Raw genomic sequence first — 18,660 nt, 5'->3', positions numbered from 1 at the left:
AGTTTCATTTAGCCAGGGGGCAATTGAGTCTAAAACCATTTTATAAGAAGAATTAAATTCTAAGACAGAACATTGATACCGTCATATTCAACATGCATATCAAGACTATAGAATATGGTTTTAAAATCGGATATGATAGAAGAATATAAAAAGCGAGAGCAGCGTGAAGCACAATTAGTAGTAGGGACATCTACAGTAATATTCAAATCCATCATTATAGAAAAGTGATCAGTAAAAGAAACATTGCATAAATCAATATTATTAACTGAAATATCACGTGTAAGAACAAGATCAAGGGTGTGACCGAGAGAGTGAGTTGGAGTATTAATATGCTGGATAAAATCAAATGAGTCTAATGTCATTAACCAAAGGTTTTGATTGACAACAAATGTGAACGTTAAAATCACCAACAATAAATATTTTGTCATGGGAGAGGGTGATATCAGCCAGATCAGAGAATTCAGAAATGAAGATATCATTAATTACAGGAGGTCTATAAACCACAGCAAACAACAAAGAAGGGAACTGCACACTTCGAAAAGTTGCAGTTCGAAGTTACTAAACGGACCCCTTGTAAGGCTCCTACACAAGAACATACTTTTAAAAACAGTGGCAATGCCCCCACCACGGCGAGTCAGATGAGGAGAGTTTAAAAATTAATAACCTGATGGTACCAAGTCAGTAAAACATGAAGAGTCGCCATTTACAATCCAGGTCTCAGTAATGAAAAAAAAAATCCAGATTATTTGAGATAATAAAGTCTTGCAGAATAAATTGACAGAGTTGATGCTATTACACAATTATTTCTTTAACTTCCAAAAAATTGTATTTTTAAGCTCTTTCTGCATCATTTTAGCAGCTTTAAAAATGTCATAATGGCCACAAACAGTTCAATGAATGATTTGATTTCACAGGCCTGGTGTCTGTGTACTGTATTTAAATATGTTTGTGAGTTTTTCAGAAACCTCTTGTAAGAATGAATTAAAGTCCTCAGTGAAGCGGCGTTAGCCACCTTCATATGAACTTTTCTCATTGAATGTCGGCCCCATCTTTTCTGACACCCATTTCATCTAATAGCTTTGTGTAACATTTTTCAGGGTCATCATCCCTCATCTTGACATTGTATGCAATGCACACTCTACATAGGCCCTTCTGTTCTTTCTTGATTGTTGTCTTTTGTCAAGAAGAGTGATCATTTTGGTTTGGGGAGGGGGGAGACAAGAAATCCTTGATCTTTAAACTATTTTTTTCTAATTTGACCTGTTGGGCCACATCATTTCATGTGGTGACAGGGAATTTCATTTGCAGTTATTCCTGTCTCTTTGTTTTGAGCCACTAGATGTCACTGTAGTTCTAGTGTGAAAATATTCCATATCAAATCTGTATAGCAACATGAATATAATTTGAATAGTATAGAATATATTATATATATATATATATATAGCTATAACAGAAGAATCTATGTAACATACTGAGAGAAATAAAATTGCACATCAAGCTGAGTAGGATGCACAATGTTAAAAGAAAAACTTTTTGAAAAGCAAGAGTTAATACAACCAGAGAAAAAATGTTACGTAAAACATTATACATATAATACACAGATATATTCATGACCTGGTTAATTCGTTTCATGGCCAAAGGTGTTCAGAGCCAATCCAGGAGCACTGGGTGCAAGAACAGAAAAGCACACTAAATGGGGCATCAGTCCAGGGCAGAAATTCAAACAGGACAACTTTATTTTCTGTACCATCTTTACATAATAAACATCATTGCAAGGCACTTTACTGCTACAGAATATGTGTTTTCATTGAAGCCATTTATGTGATTCAAAGACTGAGTCATTGATAAGGTTTGAACTGCCAATACCAGGTAAATCTCACTTGATTATTCTATGCAAGTACGGCAAAACATTGTTACGACTGTGTGTCCATAAGGAAGAGTAAGACCCAGAAGCAGCAGGATCTTTCATCATCTCTGTTGCCTTCAACATGCTGCCTTGCAGTATGAGCTGGACGGGGCTGTTAGATCAGTTGTCTGTAGCTGGCACTTAGAACCATAAGACATGTCTCCCCAAAAACAGAGATGGCTCAGTGAAGGCAATATGTCACTTTGCCACTGGTTCTAACAAGAAAGTAAGTGGAAGATGAGGAAGAGGCATTGGCCAAAGTGAATATGAGTGAGCAGAAATACCTGCAAGTGTAAAAGATGTAATTTTAAATTATTCTTAGACCTCTAATGCAAAGCACATTTAATTATGAAAATCGTCACAACATTCTACGATTTTCAAATAGAGTCCACAGTTTAAATATAAGGCAGCAATGTCAGAGACAAATGATGTGCGTGCTCAGTTGATGAACACGCAGTGGATTCAGAAGAGCTATTATCTTTCAGCTGTGAATTGCTGTTTAAAAATGGTTGCATTCCCAGTCCATTTTTATCAGCTCTCATTTGGTTGTAAAAGTACTCATTTTGTTTTTCCTCAAAAATAAAAAATGTAAAATAATACATTCCATAAATATTAAAAACAAGTGTAAAAAAAGATATGCAAGCGTCTCAATATTAGAATTGCTACTTGAAAAGAAAAAAACAGCTTGCACTTCAAAACTTGCATCTTCATTGTCACATGGGAGAAACACAACACTGCCTCTCTTTCATCACATTTCCCAAAGGGATGCAACTAGAGTTCCAAACAAAAGAACAGCAAGTTGAGCACAAAACCCACAGCAAATTGAGTTGCAGCTATCAACCAAGCTGCAGATCTGCTGGATATTCACATGTTCTTAATGAAAGAAGATGAAAAACACACCCTTTTAAATTAAAGAAAATCCACCCACAGCCCATTCATCCATTTTCTGAACTTGCTCACCAGAAGCTATAAGGAGTAAGGTAGGAACCAACGTATGACAGGCTGCTAGTGCATTATAGGGCATATTCGTACACTTTGGGGCAAGTAAAAGTGGCCAATGTCATCTTTGGAAATGCACAGGGAAATGCCATAGAGACGTAGAGAGAACAGGAATGCCCCACATGGTCAGCAATCTGGCCCTGTGTGTCTATGAGGACACTACGCTTACTATTATGCCATACAAAATAAATACAAGGAAAAGAACAAAAGATCAGTGGTAGAACAAGTCACTTGTCATTTGAAAATGCAATGGCATACTGAAATTATTGTGGAGAAAAACCTTCTGCTTGAAAAAATCAGGATATAATAAGATCTGTAGAGAGAAAGGACATGAAGAACAGACAAAATAGGAAGTGTCATTGGTTTTTAATACTTTGCTGCAGGAGAAAAGTACTTCAGACTGAATTTGCATAACTAATTTCACACCACTTCAGACTGTGACTAATTTATGATCAATTTCAGTAGGACACCTTTAAGTTGGTCCCTCAGTACTATAAAATTCTAGAACTGTGAGGTCACTTGTATTACTCTCAGTCCCTATTATGACCCAACCACGGCAATAATCCTGGCACTTTCCAGTCCTTTCTAAGTAATGTAGACTGAGGAGGTGACGAGGTGGAAAGCCACAAGCTCACATGTGCCCTTTGTTTGTTAGCCTTTCGCCATCCTGCCACTTGGATGTAAGCTAACTCCAGTTTAATCATCGGCAGCAAGGTTTTGGTGCTCTCTGCTTGAGTTGTTCCTTGACCTCGTTCATGTAAAATTAATAACAGGCGGTGTGACACAACAAAAAGTGCAGATGCGGCGAGGGCATAGCACAAAGTGAGTAAAGGCAGGCTCGGGGGCTGCTAGTGTCAATCAATCAGCCTTTTTATAGCCCCTTTCATAACCTGTGTTTTGATTAATTCAGGGATTTTTCCTGCTCTTGAGATGCCACTGTCGCTGCTGTACAAGGCCGTCAGGGCAATTTTAGTTATCAAATCAGAAGGACAGAAGCTCTTGGATGGGTTTATTAAAGTAAAATAGCTGGACCCATGTGTGAGGGGCACTATTATAGAAACATCTCTCCACCTCACAAATGTTGTTGACTAGAGAGATCCATTATTGTCTGGAAAGATACTAACTCTCATTATATTACCTCTTAGGAGATGGGTACTCAGGTTCAGTCCTGGTGAGCCACAGTTGTTGTTACAACCCAGTTTTTCATTAGAAGCCATTTATTGCCGTTGAATGAATTACCGCTACATTTTGGCACCTCATTTTAGTTAGTTCATTTGTTAAAATTCCCCATTGTTTATTGCTGCTTTGACTCTTAAACAGCTGCATTCACAGTTTTTAATTGCTTCTGCCAATTAACACTGAGATGCAAATGACCAGCAATTCACCTTCTAATCTGGTCCTATTTACATCTGTGTATATTCATCGTGACATATGTATTTTAATAAAATATGTGGAAATAAATGGAACAGTAACTAGTAATCTCTGAGACAGAAAATATTTGAAAGAAATTCTCAGTAAGCAAAAGTGGAGAAAATAAAAATGATTAACTATTGCAGACTAAAAACGTGAACAAGCTACACAATTATGTACGTTCTGCTATTGGCAAGGATTGCACACTAATTAAGAAACTGAGTTGGAACAAAAACCTGAAGCCATTGTATGAATTCACATCCAGCTCAGAAAATGCCCTTGGTGAAACACCTGGATAATCCACCATTAGACTAAAGAGTAAATTATATGTAAAGGTAATAATATTTTTGCATATTTACCTGTTATCAATCCAAACACTTCCACAGGCCTATGTGTATATGTTCCTAAAAAGAGATCATAACAGACTGGGACCAATGTCTTCCTTATAAATGAATGCAATATGCAAGACATCTTTTTTTTCTTCTTAATTCTACACCTTTCCCACAGCAAGTTCTAAGAGTGCTGGCCTCTATTATATTTAACCTTCAGCACTGTATTAGCTGCTTTTCTTTACACCAGGCATCCATAATCCAGAACAGATCATATTAAAGCCTGATATAACTTCAGCTAAGTACTCTTAGAGGCGCTCCATTCAAATTCTGCTAAAGAACACAAACCATGAATAACCTTCGAACATTTATTCTATAGATGTTTAATATGAGTCATACAGATCAGACTTTCATCCCTCCACAAACCCAGATATTTTAGACAGTGAATATTTATATAGATAACAAAAATCACTATCTATACTCTTCTTCTGTATAAAAGCAGGCATTTAATCTTAAATATATACAAAAAAAGTCAAAATTTAAAGGCCATACATTAAATTCTGATTATGTCCTTTCTATAGCTTGTGCCTCATAATTATTATTACAGTTTCTTTTCTGTATAGCCCCATCATTATCATACCATCTTAAAATATCATTAATTATCAAATTAAACAGAACAGGAATAATAACACTGCCTTGAGGGGTCCCATTAGAAGTCCCTTGTTCCATAATGTATGCTTTTTCAACATCAAGAAGCACTACCAATACAGGTTCCATTGTTAAAGTTTTTTTTTATAACATATGTTGACTTTCCTTTTTCTGCATGCATACTGAAAAGGCCTCAACACACAATTCTACTGTAAGTATATTTCAGAATAGCATCATCGTCTCTGCAGTTAGTCTGTAGCTACTGGACTGAGGTAGGTGTTTGTCTGACATAAATCTTCCAGGATTCTGATGTAGTTTTAGTGAAAGATGATAGAGAATTGGATATATTTCTCCCCCTAAACACTATTATATGTGCGTTAAATGCCTACATATAATGACCTTCCTCTTAAAACTCTTTATAATTTTTCTCCAATCACTTTACTTCACTGAGAATTTCTGACAGACATTATAACAACTTCCATTCTAAATAACTCCAACCTACTGAGTGAAAGCTTGTACTGTTATATAGTCATATACTTTGAGGAATGAAAGAATGGGATATAGTGTGTCATGTTTTAGAAAGGAAACCCATCCATTCTCTACACCCAACCAACAGTTAATCTTAAAAGATTCATAGCCAAAGTTCTTGCACACAATTAAGTAACACTATTGCCTTTTTTTCACTCTGATAACTGTTCGAATTCCAGTAACTTTTAAAATTTTATTTCAGTCACCTGTCAAATCATTTCACAAGAAGTTATATTCTGCCTCAGAATCATAGTTCTCAAATAATGTAGAAGTACTTTTAGCAAAAACATTCTGTATACAAATCATCATCTAGCACATTCTCACAAGATCACTTTCTTCCTGCATGCAGTAAATTCTCAGGTTTCCTCTATACTTATTACCACCTCCTAAAGAATTCTTTCTTTAAAAATTTCCAGAAAATTTTAAAAGCATTCTTCAAACATTCTGCCTTTTAAAGATTTGTTATAGCTATCATCCCATTCTCTACTAGCACTGAAACCTGACAAAATATATACATTCTGTTAACCCTCAATAAACTCTAAACTGCTTCCAAACTGGTTTAACTATGTAAAGAACTGAAAAAAGCCTCTTGTCTTAAACTATATTTCAAAATTTTAAAAGCCCATTTCAGTGATTTAATTGTTTCAGAGTAATCTTCTATCCACCATGGAATACATTACTTTTGATTTCTCCCTAATGTCACTGTAATAGCTTGACTTTCTATTTTATTTAAAAGTGATACTATTGCATAGTAATCTTCTTCTTAGAACTTTGTGATAAAGAAAACAAAACTTTCTCCAATTTGTTCTCTCAAAATATCATTTGGCTACCCAAAATCTATATTCTGCTGATATGCATTATTCCCAAGAACACATTGCACAGGGAAGCAGACCCTTCCAGTCCACTCTTCCATTAAATCCTGTTCTTCATTCCCAGCTATAGATATCAGACTCTGATCAAGACATGAAGCCCCTCTCCTAGGAACATCTGCCATTGTTACTGTTGCTAATGGTCTTGTCTCCTTAAGTACTTTGAGCTACATTCTTTGTATGATAATGGTATTTATGGATAAATGTTGTTGCTGTTGTTCCCTCACCATGCCGTGAAACTGCAACTTAAGAGCAACATCGAATAGAAAGCCCCACCCCTTCTAGTCCAGATAATATGAACAGGGACATCCTCAGAGGGTGGTATCACATTTTGGAGCTGAGTGCCCAACTGCCAGGAATTCCTCCAAAGGCTGACATATTTAAAAATGACACTACTGGGTAACAGAAGGCTACTGGTAATTTTAGTGGAAAGTAACACAGTGCACCTTTTAAGCTTTTTTTTCTTTTATTGCAAATTAAATAAGGTGTTCCCAGTTGGCACCCCAAATATTTGGGACTTGCTCTGCCTTCTCACTCGCCCTCTTACAACATATACATATACATATGTGTATAGGATAGCAAAGATGCCCAATGGTTACAGCTGATGCACCATGGATCAATCTTCCTGGTTTCATGGGGGTTTTATGAATTCTCTAAATTTTCTTCAAACATTCCCAAAGTCAAGCATGTTAGGTTAAATGATGATACTGAACTGGTTTCATGTGTTTGAAAGGGGGGGCCATGCTAGGATCTGGTTTTCATTTCTGGGTTGATTCCTGCCCTGAGCACAGCATTGATGCGATAGACTATGACCTCTGTAAGTTTCAGAATTGGTTTCTGTATATACATACCGATTGCTATAACAATTCAGTAATATTAATTTAAATATTTAATTGGATCTTCAACATAAATAACTGCCAGAAATTATACAATCCTTAAATTGCAAAATATAATGCCCCTACACAACAAAAGTGTTCAACCCTAGTCTACCCAGTGTGTGTCTAGTTCAGTTTCCCACCATCCAAAACTACAACTCTCCCACTCACCACCCAAGCTCACTCTCTTCTTCTTTTTCACTCTTTTCTCACAACTTCTGTGCCATACTAACTCTTGACCTACTCTACTCACATTCCAAATGGCAGCTTCATAATCCAGACAAACCCTGCTTCTGTGGTAAACCCTAGAAGCACAAACTGGGTCAGGAAGATCAAAACCCTGAGACCTTAGGTTTCCTTCTAGCAGACCCAAGTAATTACTGCTCTCCCTCCTGCCACCTAATGGCTTAGGAGAATCTTCTCATTCTTCTCCCCATCCCGCATAACCACATATCCTCACAAAGGAATTACTTAGGAGTCAGTATATACACTTCCTAGATAGACAGCCCCATAATGGCTGCCAGCCCAGCACCCTGTCACACTAGCTATGTTACCAGATCAGTTTGGTGTGAGTGGCAATGTTGAGTAGAACAGTGATAGTAAAAATTTTAATTGGTGCACTAGGTAACTACATTTGTGTCTGCACTATTATGAAGCTTATAGCATGGAGAATCCACAATAAATTCTTTTATTTGTTGTGTATTGAGAAATATAATTTTATGTCTACTTTGAATAAGTTTTGGGTGCTAAAAGGTGGTGCAACTATTCTGTCAAAAACAGAGAGAAATCAACATGCAGTAGCGCGTTTCTAATAGCTGAAATTTATGTATGCATATTCAGTATTTGGTCACACTTTATGATCATGTTCATATTAATAAAAGCTAAAAAATCCGTAGAAATTAATGTACGCTTGATTTACAATTTACTGCGAGAGTACAATCGCTTGATAAATGAATGCCTGATTAGGTCCTTCTGCTGTAGTCTACTTAGACATTACATATTATTTTATCATATAAACCTCTTTGACACTGGCACTTCAATCTAAGTTCTTACTCAATTATTATGAAGTCACTGAGTGTATAACACGCTTCTAAATGTGATTTAACTTCAATAAGTAATAAAAAGGGCAGTTTGTTTCTATTTCACAAGTTTTCTTTTTATAGATCCTTATCTGTAATTATATACTGCATCCAGTAATGTTATGTGTTTCTAAGACTAGTCTAGTATATGAAATGGAGTGCAATGAAAAGAAAAAATAAAACATTTTTTTACGGTCCACCAAATAGAAAACAATCATCCCACAGTCCAATGTAAAGGAATGAAATTAAACACAAAACTAGCCACACAGAAACAAGCAGCTTAAGCTAAAGACTGTTGAGTTTGTGGCAATAGGGAAATGAAAAAAAATCAAAAGTCTAACATGCCCTCACGGGGCACACAATACACAGCCAGAAGCATTCAGGCAATTACCTAAATTTGGCAGTGTGAGCAGACATAACAATGTCAACCCAGTTTTTGATGACATCATTAAGAAGAAATTAAACCACAATATGAGTATTTGAAGCTTACCCCAAGTAGCATTGGGAAAAGACAGGAGACACAGGCTGGGCCACATTACAATTCACAGTCAATATAAAATGACAGCTTACCCAAGATGAGAGGGGGCACTGCCACTAATACTGTCATCTCCTTGTTTCCCCACAGAGCCTTGAAACCGCCAGTGAAGGCAATTCACCCTACCACTTCCAGTCCAGTCGCCATAAAACCCAAGGTGTCCCAGAAGGAGGCATAATTACTGGCTACAGCAACTTGCCGGACAGAGCTCAGAAAGAAGTGACTGCAGCTCCACTACACTTTGCTGAATTCCCGCATATGGGACATACACCAAAGATGGTTGTTGTTTTCGTTGACAGGTCATGCCAGGTCAGATTGGGGAGCATGCGCTGATACAGTGCATTGCCGCACCCACCAAATGACAAAAGAGCTCAGGATCCTGGTGGGCAACCCCCAAAGCAGACATGCGGTCCAGTCCCACCCTCCAGAAATGACCCTCTATCTGCCACAGCCAGGTGTTATGTGGGCATCCCCTTGGCCTGTTCCAACTCCTCGGGTGCTCAACAATGAAGATCCTGTAAGCCAGATCACCCTCTGGGAATCGTGCCACATGGCCATAGTCCCATAACTGATGCCCCCTCACAATGCAGGTAATGTGCCTTATTTGGGACTCCAGGAGCAACCGCTCACTCGATGCAAAGTCAAACCAGCTGCACCCAAGGATTCTGAAGAGACACAGTACTGAAGGAATCCGGTCTTCATCTCAGGTCACTGGATAGTGTCCATGTCTCGATACCATATAGCAAGACAGGAAGCACCGGGACTCTAAAGACATGGACATTCGTCCTTTTGCATAGATATCAGGAGCACCACACACCCCTTTTCAGTGTCCTCATGACCCCCCAGGCTCTCCCAATTTGTCTACTGACTTCATAGGGTAAGTTACCAGAGACATAAATGTCACTGCCAAAGTAAGTAAACCACTCGACAAGTCTGACACTCTCTCTCTACAGACACACTGCTGATGGCTGGGCCCAAGAGGTCATTAAAGGCCTGGATCTTGGTTTTTATCCAGGATACTCGCAAGCCCAGACACTCAGACTTCTCGTTCAGTTTTTCAACAACCCCAATCAGATCCTCCGTTACATCCACGGAGATAACAGCATCATCAGCAAAGTCAAGATCAGTGAATCTTTCTTCTTCAAATCTTTCTGCCCACAGCTACTGGACCCCACAACCATGCCAAACACCCAGGCCATGGAAGCATTGAAGAGAGTACAGTAGAAGCAAGAACTCACCCCTGACAAACTCCTGAATCAGCTGGGAAGAATGCAGAGGACCTGCCTCTACTCTGCACAGCACTCATACTACCTGTGTACAGGCCAGCCATGATATCCACCAACCTTGAGGGGATCCCATAATGTCTCAAGATAACCCACAGGGCAGCTTGATCAACTGAGTCAAACACTTTATGAAAACTGACAAAGGCTGCAAAGAAACTCTGACAATATTTGCGCTCCATGAGAACCCTCAGTGCCAGGATCCAGTTGATGGTAGACTTCTGGTAGCTGAGCAAGAGATCACGGATCGTATTGAGGGTGACCCTAACATGGACCTTACCCAGTACTGAGAGCAGTGTTATCCCTCTGTAGTTGCCGCAATCTAGGCAATCACCCTTCCCTTTCCAGATAAGGATGACAAGTCCAGTTTTGTTTTCCATTCAGTTGGGATGATGCCATTCTCCCAAATGGAAACATAATTGCTTGCAATGCCAGGAGGACAGCTTTACCGCCAGCATGGAAAAGTTCACCCCAGATATCACAGATCCCTGCATCCTTCCCTATGCTGAGCTGGTTCACCACCTGTGCAATCTCATTTGGCACCCCAAAATTTCCTTACTGTTTCTTTGCTGTCTTTCCACAAGTGCCACAATCACCACAACAACTCACCCAGTCACCACCCAAACTCACTTGCTCCTTCTTTTTTACTCTGTTCTCAATACTTCTGTGTCAATGCTAACTTGAATTGATATAAATAAACAGTGTCAACCCAATTTGTGATGACATCAATAAGAAGAAACTGAGCCACAACATGGGCATTCAGTAGCATGGTGCAAAGGTAGGAGCCACAGGCTAGACCACATTACTATTCACAGTCAACATAACATATACATTTTTGGGATTAAACTACAAATACATGCAGGAATATGTGAATTGTCAACCGAGACAGTGAACCAGCTAAGTACTGAATCCCTGGCCAACGCAACATTTTTTGAAAAGTTGTTTATGTTTATAGCTGAAGAAAGTCTACCATTTTGTGTTTATAATTTTCTTTTTTTTAATTTACAGCATGTAATTACTCATTTCTATTTTTTCTTGCTGATGCAGCCCTCCTATAAATGAGGTGAGTATAAATATCTTAGTAGTCACCGGCTTTCCATGCCGGTAGTAGAATGGCTTTCCATGCCGGTCCTCACCCCCAGGCCTCCAGAAGGAGCTCTTCCGACAGCAGGATCGTGCCCCGAGGTCCAGTGGGGCCTTATGGACTTTGTAGTTTTTATACACAGCCCTGCTGGATACCTTGGGGACCACCAGGAGTCGCTGTGGGGGGGCTTATGGGCTCTGTGATGCCGTATGACCCGGGAGTACTTCACGGTCACGTGAAGGGAAGAAATGTCATGCTCCTGGGTTGAAGTAAAGGACTGATTGCCCTGACCCGGAAGGAATTAGGAACTATGGACTGATGGGACAGAAATACCTCCGGGTCAGGGGCTATAAAAGGACTGTGGCTCAGTCTAGACACTGAGCTGTGCTGGGTGGGAGAGGAGCAAAGTGTCTGGGCAAGGAGGAGTGGATAGTGTTTTGGGAGTAAAGTGGTTTATTGTGTGAGTTTATGAGTAGTGTGGAAGGTGCTTGGTGCACTAAATAATAAAAAGTATTGGACTTTTACCTGGTGTTTGGAGTCATCCCTGAGGGTTCAAGGGAGCACTAGCGCCCCCTACTCCAATATATATATATATATATATATATATATATATATATATATATATATATATATATATATATGCACATGTTTATCTACAGACCAATTGCATTTTTACTTTCATGAAGATTTTGGCATTCATCTGAATTTGATTTCATTTTGCTATTAAATGTTTCATCTTGTCCTAGATTTGCATGTCCAAATTTCTATTGGCAGAAGCCAATGTTCTCTTTGCAGTTATAGTCAGTTTGCACTGAATAACCATAATGCATTAGTATAAAAACTAAAACTTGTAGTCTGGGAAAGCTTTTCACTTTTTCACCCCAAAGCTACAGCCCTGGGTGAGATTTAAAAAATATTGATTCTATGCATCATTGATGAAGGTCTAGCAAACATGGCAAATAGTCAGCTTGAAACTGTACTGACTGCATTAATAATATATGTTATCATGGAGAAACTACATATGGTAAGTTAAGAACATGGTAGTCAATACTGGACAAGAAACATTGTACAGGGTTGTACGTTTAAAAAACAATGAAACTTAATATCACACTGAAAGACTTTTTTTTAATTTGGCTGTTTATAGCTGATGAAAGTCTACCATTTTGTGTTTATAATTTTCTTTTTTTTAATTTACAGCATGTAATTACTCATTTTTATTTTTTCTTGCTGATGCAGCCCTCCTATAAATGAGGTGAGTATAAATATCTTAGTAGTCACATAAATACTTGCAATGGATAGCACTATATATAAATATAGAGTGTGGATTTATTTTGTCTATTGTGGCATGAACCACTAAGCTGCTGCCTTGCCTTCAAAGTGTGTATTTAGGACTGTGATGTGCTTATTCGAGACTTTATTGAGGACATTTTAATATGTATCAGTAAGGTAAAGTTGGGCAGTACAATGGGTATTACTGCTGCTTAGTTTAATCACTTCTTTTGCATGTCCTTTCTTTGTGTGTCTGCCTTTGGGGTATTCCAGGTTTGACTCCATATCCCGAAGACCTTCAGTCTTGGTATGTTGATCGGTCTCTAGTTCAATGTAGTCTGGCATGGCTATTGGATGAAGTGGCATTAACAGACAGCATGGTCTGATTTTATGTCTGCCCGCTTTCCTTAATGTACCTCCCGGATTAATGGGACAGGCCAACTCCCTGTCGCATTCCAGTCCTGTTTCACTACAGCTCAGCCCCATTACCCCCCATTTCCAGCCAGACTGCCCTTTCATCTCAGTCACCTGTATTCCCTCAGGCTAGCTGCCCAGTCAATTCCTGCTTTCCATGCAAAGGTTTTATTTGGTAAGTGGACTGGCTCATACAACTTCCTTGCATTTTAATTTAGACATTAACTCACCGGTCCTTTTTAAATATTTGAAAATATGATAAATTTAGACATTAATAAAAAAGAAAAAAAAACCTATATGCTCTCCATTACATGGTCCATTTCTAGTTGTGCCTGATGTTGCTGGGATACAGAAGCAACACAAAACTGTTGAAAAAGATGGATGCAACTGGCATCAATACTACTGTATTTTATGATCTGTACCTGACACCACTCTGATAAATCACCACGTAATGTGTTTCCTGCCCTAGGCTTAGCTTTTGACCTGCTAACTTTTTTTTATTTTAATTTTGTGGACAAAATATTTTTTCTGCTGGCATATTTTGGTTAACTCTGAACTGAATAAACAAGTTATAAAATGAATGGATGGATAGATAATAGAAAGGACAACTGGAGGTATGTTTACTGCATTGAGAGGACTAATGTGAAGATGCTGTTCTCTTAGTATATTTATGTGTGATGCTTTTATTAAAAAGCAATGTTATCTCCTAATTTATGAATTCCTTCATGCAGCTCCAAGACACAACAGCACACAGCTTATAGGGCCCATCGTTGTGCTGTAAAATAAAAATAAATCATGCATTTTTTTAATGAACTTACACCATAACTTGATAGAACTAGCAGTGACAAAACAGCTTTTATTTTATTTATTTATTGCCTTAGTGGATCAGCCAGATTTTTCCACTATATTATTATAGTATTTATATATAGAAGGCATGATTCTCACAATCCCACACTGAAGTTCAGGCCCTGTTCTTGAATTTTAGCATTAAGACCATCTGGATTCCAAATCTGTATTACCTGCACTTTGTACAATGTGTGGAAATGACTAATTATTCTAAAAGATAAGATTGCTCATGTACATTAGAAATACTTGGCACAAATAGAACATTTTGCTCAAAAAAGGTTCCCCACGTTTGTCACCAAAAGGATTTCGACTGTAAAGATACCTTATGTAAAGTTCTTAACACATCACTTGACACGTACTTATAGATTTAGACTGATGCCTCTGTTTTAAAACATCACCATGTAGCCAGTAGACTTTAAGAGATGGGATCTTACCATGACAAGAGCCATCCACCTCCTCGAAGCCAATGGTGCATACGCAGCGCCCCAGAGGAACCAACCAGTCTCCATCAGCACCACAGTACAGTTTCGGTGTTTCCCGCTCCTCTGCATTGTTCACACAAGCACCTTTCACCTCGACCAGCGAGGAAGAGTCCACTCTTGGAATTGTGTCTGGGAAGACGGCCAGGTTGCGAAAAGTAAATGGACACTTCTTGTAGTAGACTCGCACCGATACAAGAGCAATGCATGCTCCGATGTCCTGAAATGCCAGGTAGAAGCCTTTCTTGGTGATAGGCCCTACCTCTCGTACCTCAGTGTTCAACTTGAGAATACGGTCACCCAAATCCATCTGGGTGAAGCTCTCATCTGCAGCAATGGTGTCTATCTTGGAGAACTGGCTGGCCTTGAACTTGACACCATGTGACTCGTCTGTCTCCATGTAGTAAAGGTTGAAGGTTTCCTTACAAGTGCCAAGTACCCAGGGGATGCTATTGCAGTCTCTCAGCGTGAAGCGCATCTCCACATAAACTTTTTGGGCTGCCTCACGTGAAATCCAGTTGGAGCGGAGCCAATTGTTCTGGTTGGGTTCCATGACATGGCAAACCTGGAAAGTGTGGATGGGCCGGTTGTGCTCATCCATTTCTGTGATAGCATCCCACTGCAAGGGAAAGACAAAAAACTTTAAGTCATAGGAAATATCATCATAGGATCTTTAACCCTCCATCCAACCAAACTGTAGCTGACCATTTTGAACTTGAACCCCATATAAAAAATGTTGCAAAATATGTTCTTCTAAATTTTATAGGTACTGTATGCATTAGGTGGAACCAATTCTAAATGTCAGAAAGAAAGACATACATGTAGAGTACAGTACCATGCTGGATTACTAAATAATAATAATAATAATAATGCAGTAATGGTCTATGCTGTTGTACTCCATTTATATGCAGCAACCTTGGAAGGTGTTTGCTACACAAGGTAACACATTTATTTTTTCAGCATCAGTCTGACTCCCTACACACAATGATATGGGGAACACTGCTAACCAGGCCATAAAACTCTGCAATCAACCTTTCCTTACGGCTGAGACCTGAGGGAGAATATGTTAAAAGACCATATGAATTCATACTTGTCTCCTTTATTAAACTTTGATCAAGGCATGCAAAAGTAAATTCTCCTTCTTCGCCTTTCCACTTGGCTCATTCCCCATTCTGCATGGCATCTTTGATTTGTTTAATATATTTCTTTCTTGTCTCATTGTTTAATCAAGTGGGAAAATTTGTGTTTCTCCAGTAAAAGGTCAGAGTTTACAGTTACGCTATTAAACATGAAAGGTTATTTTTCTGTTATGCTTCCGTGAATTAATTTTCCATTATTTATTCAAATTGCTTTTTACCTTGCACTTCGTCTTTGGAGACTGGCAGTGCTGTGTCAGTGATAATTAACAACAAATGCGCGACTGTGTGAAGTCCAAAACAACATTTTAACTTTTATTAAAGATAGATTAGGAGGAAAGTAACGTTCCTTATTCAAGATAATTAACCAAGACAACCCCTCTCCATTCGTGTATTTACATTTATGCATATCTAACTTAAAGGGACCAGAAAAGTGTAAGGTTATAAAATTATGTGTAGCAGTAATCTTCTTTATACAGCCTTTCTCCAATGGATATCATCACAGGTATGTGTGCCCTCACAACCTTATTTCTTTGTTGCCAACCACATTTGGATGTAGCTTTGTGACTTTTTGTAAAGCTTCTTTCTCCAATGGATTTCATCACTGGTATCCCTGCTCTTGCCACCTTGTCTGTCGAGACCAGTGCTCCTAAGGAGATGTCTCTCACATAGTCATTCATTGCCCCACAAAACTATAGGAAAACTAGAAGAGAAAAGGATGAAACTTTCATTGGTATATAGGGACCAATGAAAGGAACATCAAACAGTTTGGTTTTACTTCTGATTTAAAGTATTAGGCTTGTCAGCTTCAATGGGTAAACTTCCAACCCATCAAAAATCAGCCAGGAAAGTCAAGAGATATTGGATGTTTCAGGAATTTATCCAGTCCTCAATACATGTGACTCTTTACAACAGCTTATATAAATAGAAAGTCAGATCAGGTGAAGGTTTTTCTGGGTATCTTCATAGGACCAACAACCAGAAATTAAAATTGCAGTTGATTGTAAGGTGAACTTGGGTGCAGTGCTATTGAGTGATTAACAGAAGTGGAGGTGCAGTCTTTGTCAGTTTTGATCTGCCAGTAACTTGTTAACAATCTGCAAGTAAGCATTTGCAGATTGTAGGATGTGTAGATTGGTAGAACTTCACACATCCTAAATGGGAAATCCACGTGCTCCTTCAGTGACAAAGAACATAAAATCATAGTGTAATCTTTTTTAAAGAGTGAAACTCAGAATCATACCTGCAATGTTCATAGTATATATTCAAGGGGAGGACCAAAAGTTTCAAGAATGTTGATGCAATAACTGCAATAGAATGTTTTTCTTTGTTGAACTTCAAAGCTACATTTATTAGTACTTCTCTAGTCACCACATATGTCAATGCACATCTTCATGCAATGAATCCATTTTAATAACACTGCTGAAAATCTATTTTTTTTCCAACTTTTGGAGCTCTTGTTTGACTGGTTGATGTTCCTGGTCTGGCGAGTCAGGAGGAGCCTCCACCAGGCTGATGAAAGAGTCCTTAATGAAGTCCAGCGTATTCTTGCAATGGTGCAATGGCGCATTGTTGTAGTGAAGGAATAAGTTTCAGTGACCTCTCCGTAGCTGCTTGAAAAGCAGGGTTAAGCTGGTATCTGATGCCACTGTCTGCCCATCTTCAAATGGAATTACTTACAAAATGCTATCATGACAAAGATAATAGCAACCTTCACCATTGACTTCACTTATCAAGCTTTGACAGAAGGCACCTGGCCTTTCTTACTCCTCACCTTGGACTGTTACTTGGTCTCAGGGTCTGTTTTGTAGACCCAAGCCTCACTTCCAGTCACCAGATTTTTAAACAGCAAAATCATTTAAACACTTCTGGCAAGATTTGACTTTTCTTGAGCACTAAGCAGAAGAGGCACACATTTGGTAGATTTCTTGGTATAATCCAAATGCTCATGAAGATGATGAGGAAACTTCTTTAAAGGATTGAAGTTGCAAGGAAAAAAATGATATTGACATTTTTACATTTTGACACCTAAATTCTTCAGAATTTTGGTACTCTCCTGATATAATGCATAGAGATCATAAATATTGTGCTTAGGTCCATGTATACTTAGCTATCATGAAGATTGGCACAGTCGGAACAGGCATTATACAGCCTGTTGGCTTTGGCTAACATGAATTTATATGTTGCACTTAATCTGTGTCTATATATGCTATTCTTGAAAACTTTGCACATTTATTTTTGTTATGTATTAGCCTGCATTTGTCCTCTGGTTTATGTCAGGTTTCCTGTTTTATTACTCTTTTTATTCATATCATTATCTTCATTTAGTAATCTGTATTTATGTACTTTGTATTCAAGTATGTTCCTTGTGCTTTGTTAATGGATTTCCAAGAGACTAGTCTACCATGACATCACTGCTACTGGAGCCACCCCCACCTTTATATTCAGTTGGAGAAAGTGGTGTCACTTTTATTGACAGATTGATTGTCAATTTATTTTTCTGGGTTTTTCGGTTATTTTTTTTATTTTTATTAGTTTCTGAGTATAGGATTTTAATTTGGACTTTTAGCTTTGGGTTGCCTTTTTAGGCAAATCAGCCAACTTAATAAAAGGATTAGTATCTGTCTGGTTGCTATATCTTTGTCATGTCAAAAGATGGACCATCACAAACTGTTTAGTAATAAAATGCATTGCACTTGTTATTCCAACAGATGGTGCATCACAAACATTAGCACTGTTTTTATGGCACATGGTAACCTTAGATCTTCAAATGAGTGTCTCCTTATAATTCCAAAAGCTAAACTTAAAAGAAGTGGTGAGGTGGCCTTCTGCTGTTATGCACCCAAAATCTGGAATAGCCTGCCAATAGGAATTCGCCAGGCAAATACAGTAGAGCACTTTAAAACACTGCTGAAAACACATTACTTTAACATGGCCTTTTTATAACTTCACTTTAACTTAATACTGATACTCT

The 18,660-nt window shown here is 38.3% G+C and overlaps 1 protein-coding gene across 3 annotated transcripts in view; it reads right to left on the bottom strand.

The window, feature by feature from the left end:
* Positions 1-18,660, bottom strand: part of epha6 (eph receptor A6) — a 371,198-nt gene that overhangs the window by 200,269 nt on the left and 152,269 nt on the right. For all 3 annotated transcript variants that reach the window (XM_039744991.1, XM_039744992.1, XM_039744993.1), the window contains exon 3: positions 14,506-15,169. In XM_039744991.1, the coding sequence (XP_039600925.1) occupies positions 14,506-15,169 (664 nt within the window). The remainder of the gene's footprint in view (positions 1-14,505; positions 15,170-18,660) is intronic.

Source organism: Polypterus senegalus, chromosome 2 (genome assembly GCF_016835505.1).
Source record: "Polypterus senegalus isolate Bchr_013 chromosome 2, ASM1683550v1, whole genome shotgun sequence".
NCBI classification, from domain to species: Eukaryota; Metazoa; Chordata; class Cladistia; order Polypteriformes; family Polypteridae; genus Polypterus; species Polypterus senegalus.
This window is presented reverse-complemented; position numbering and strand designations above follow the sequence as displayed.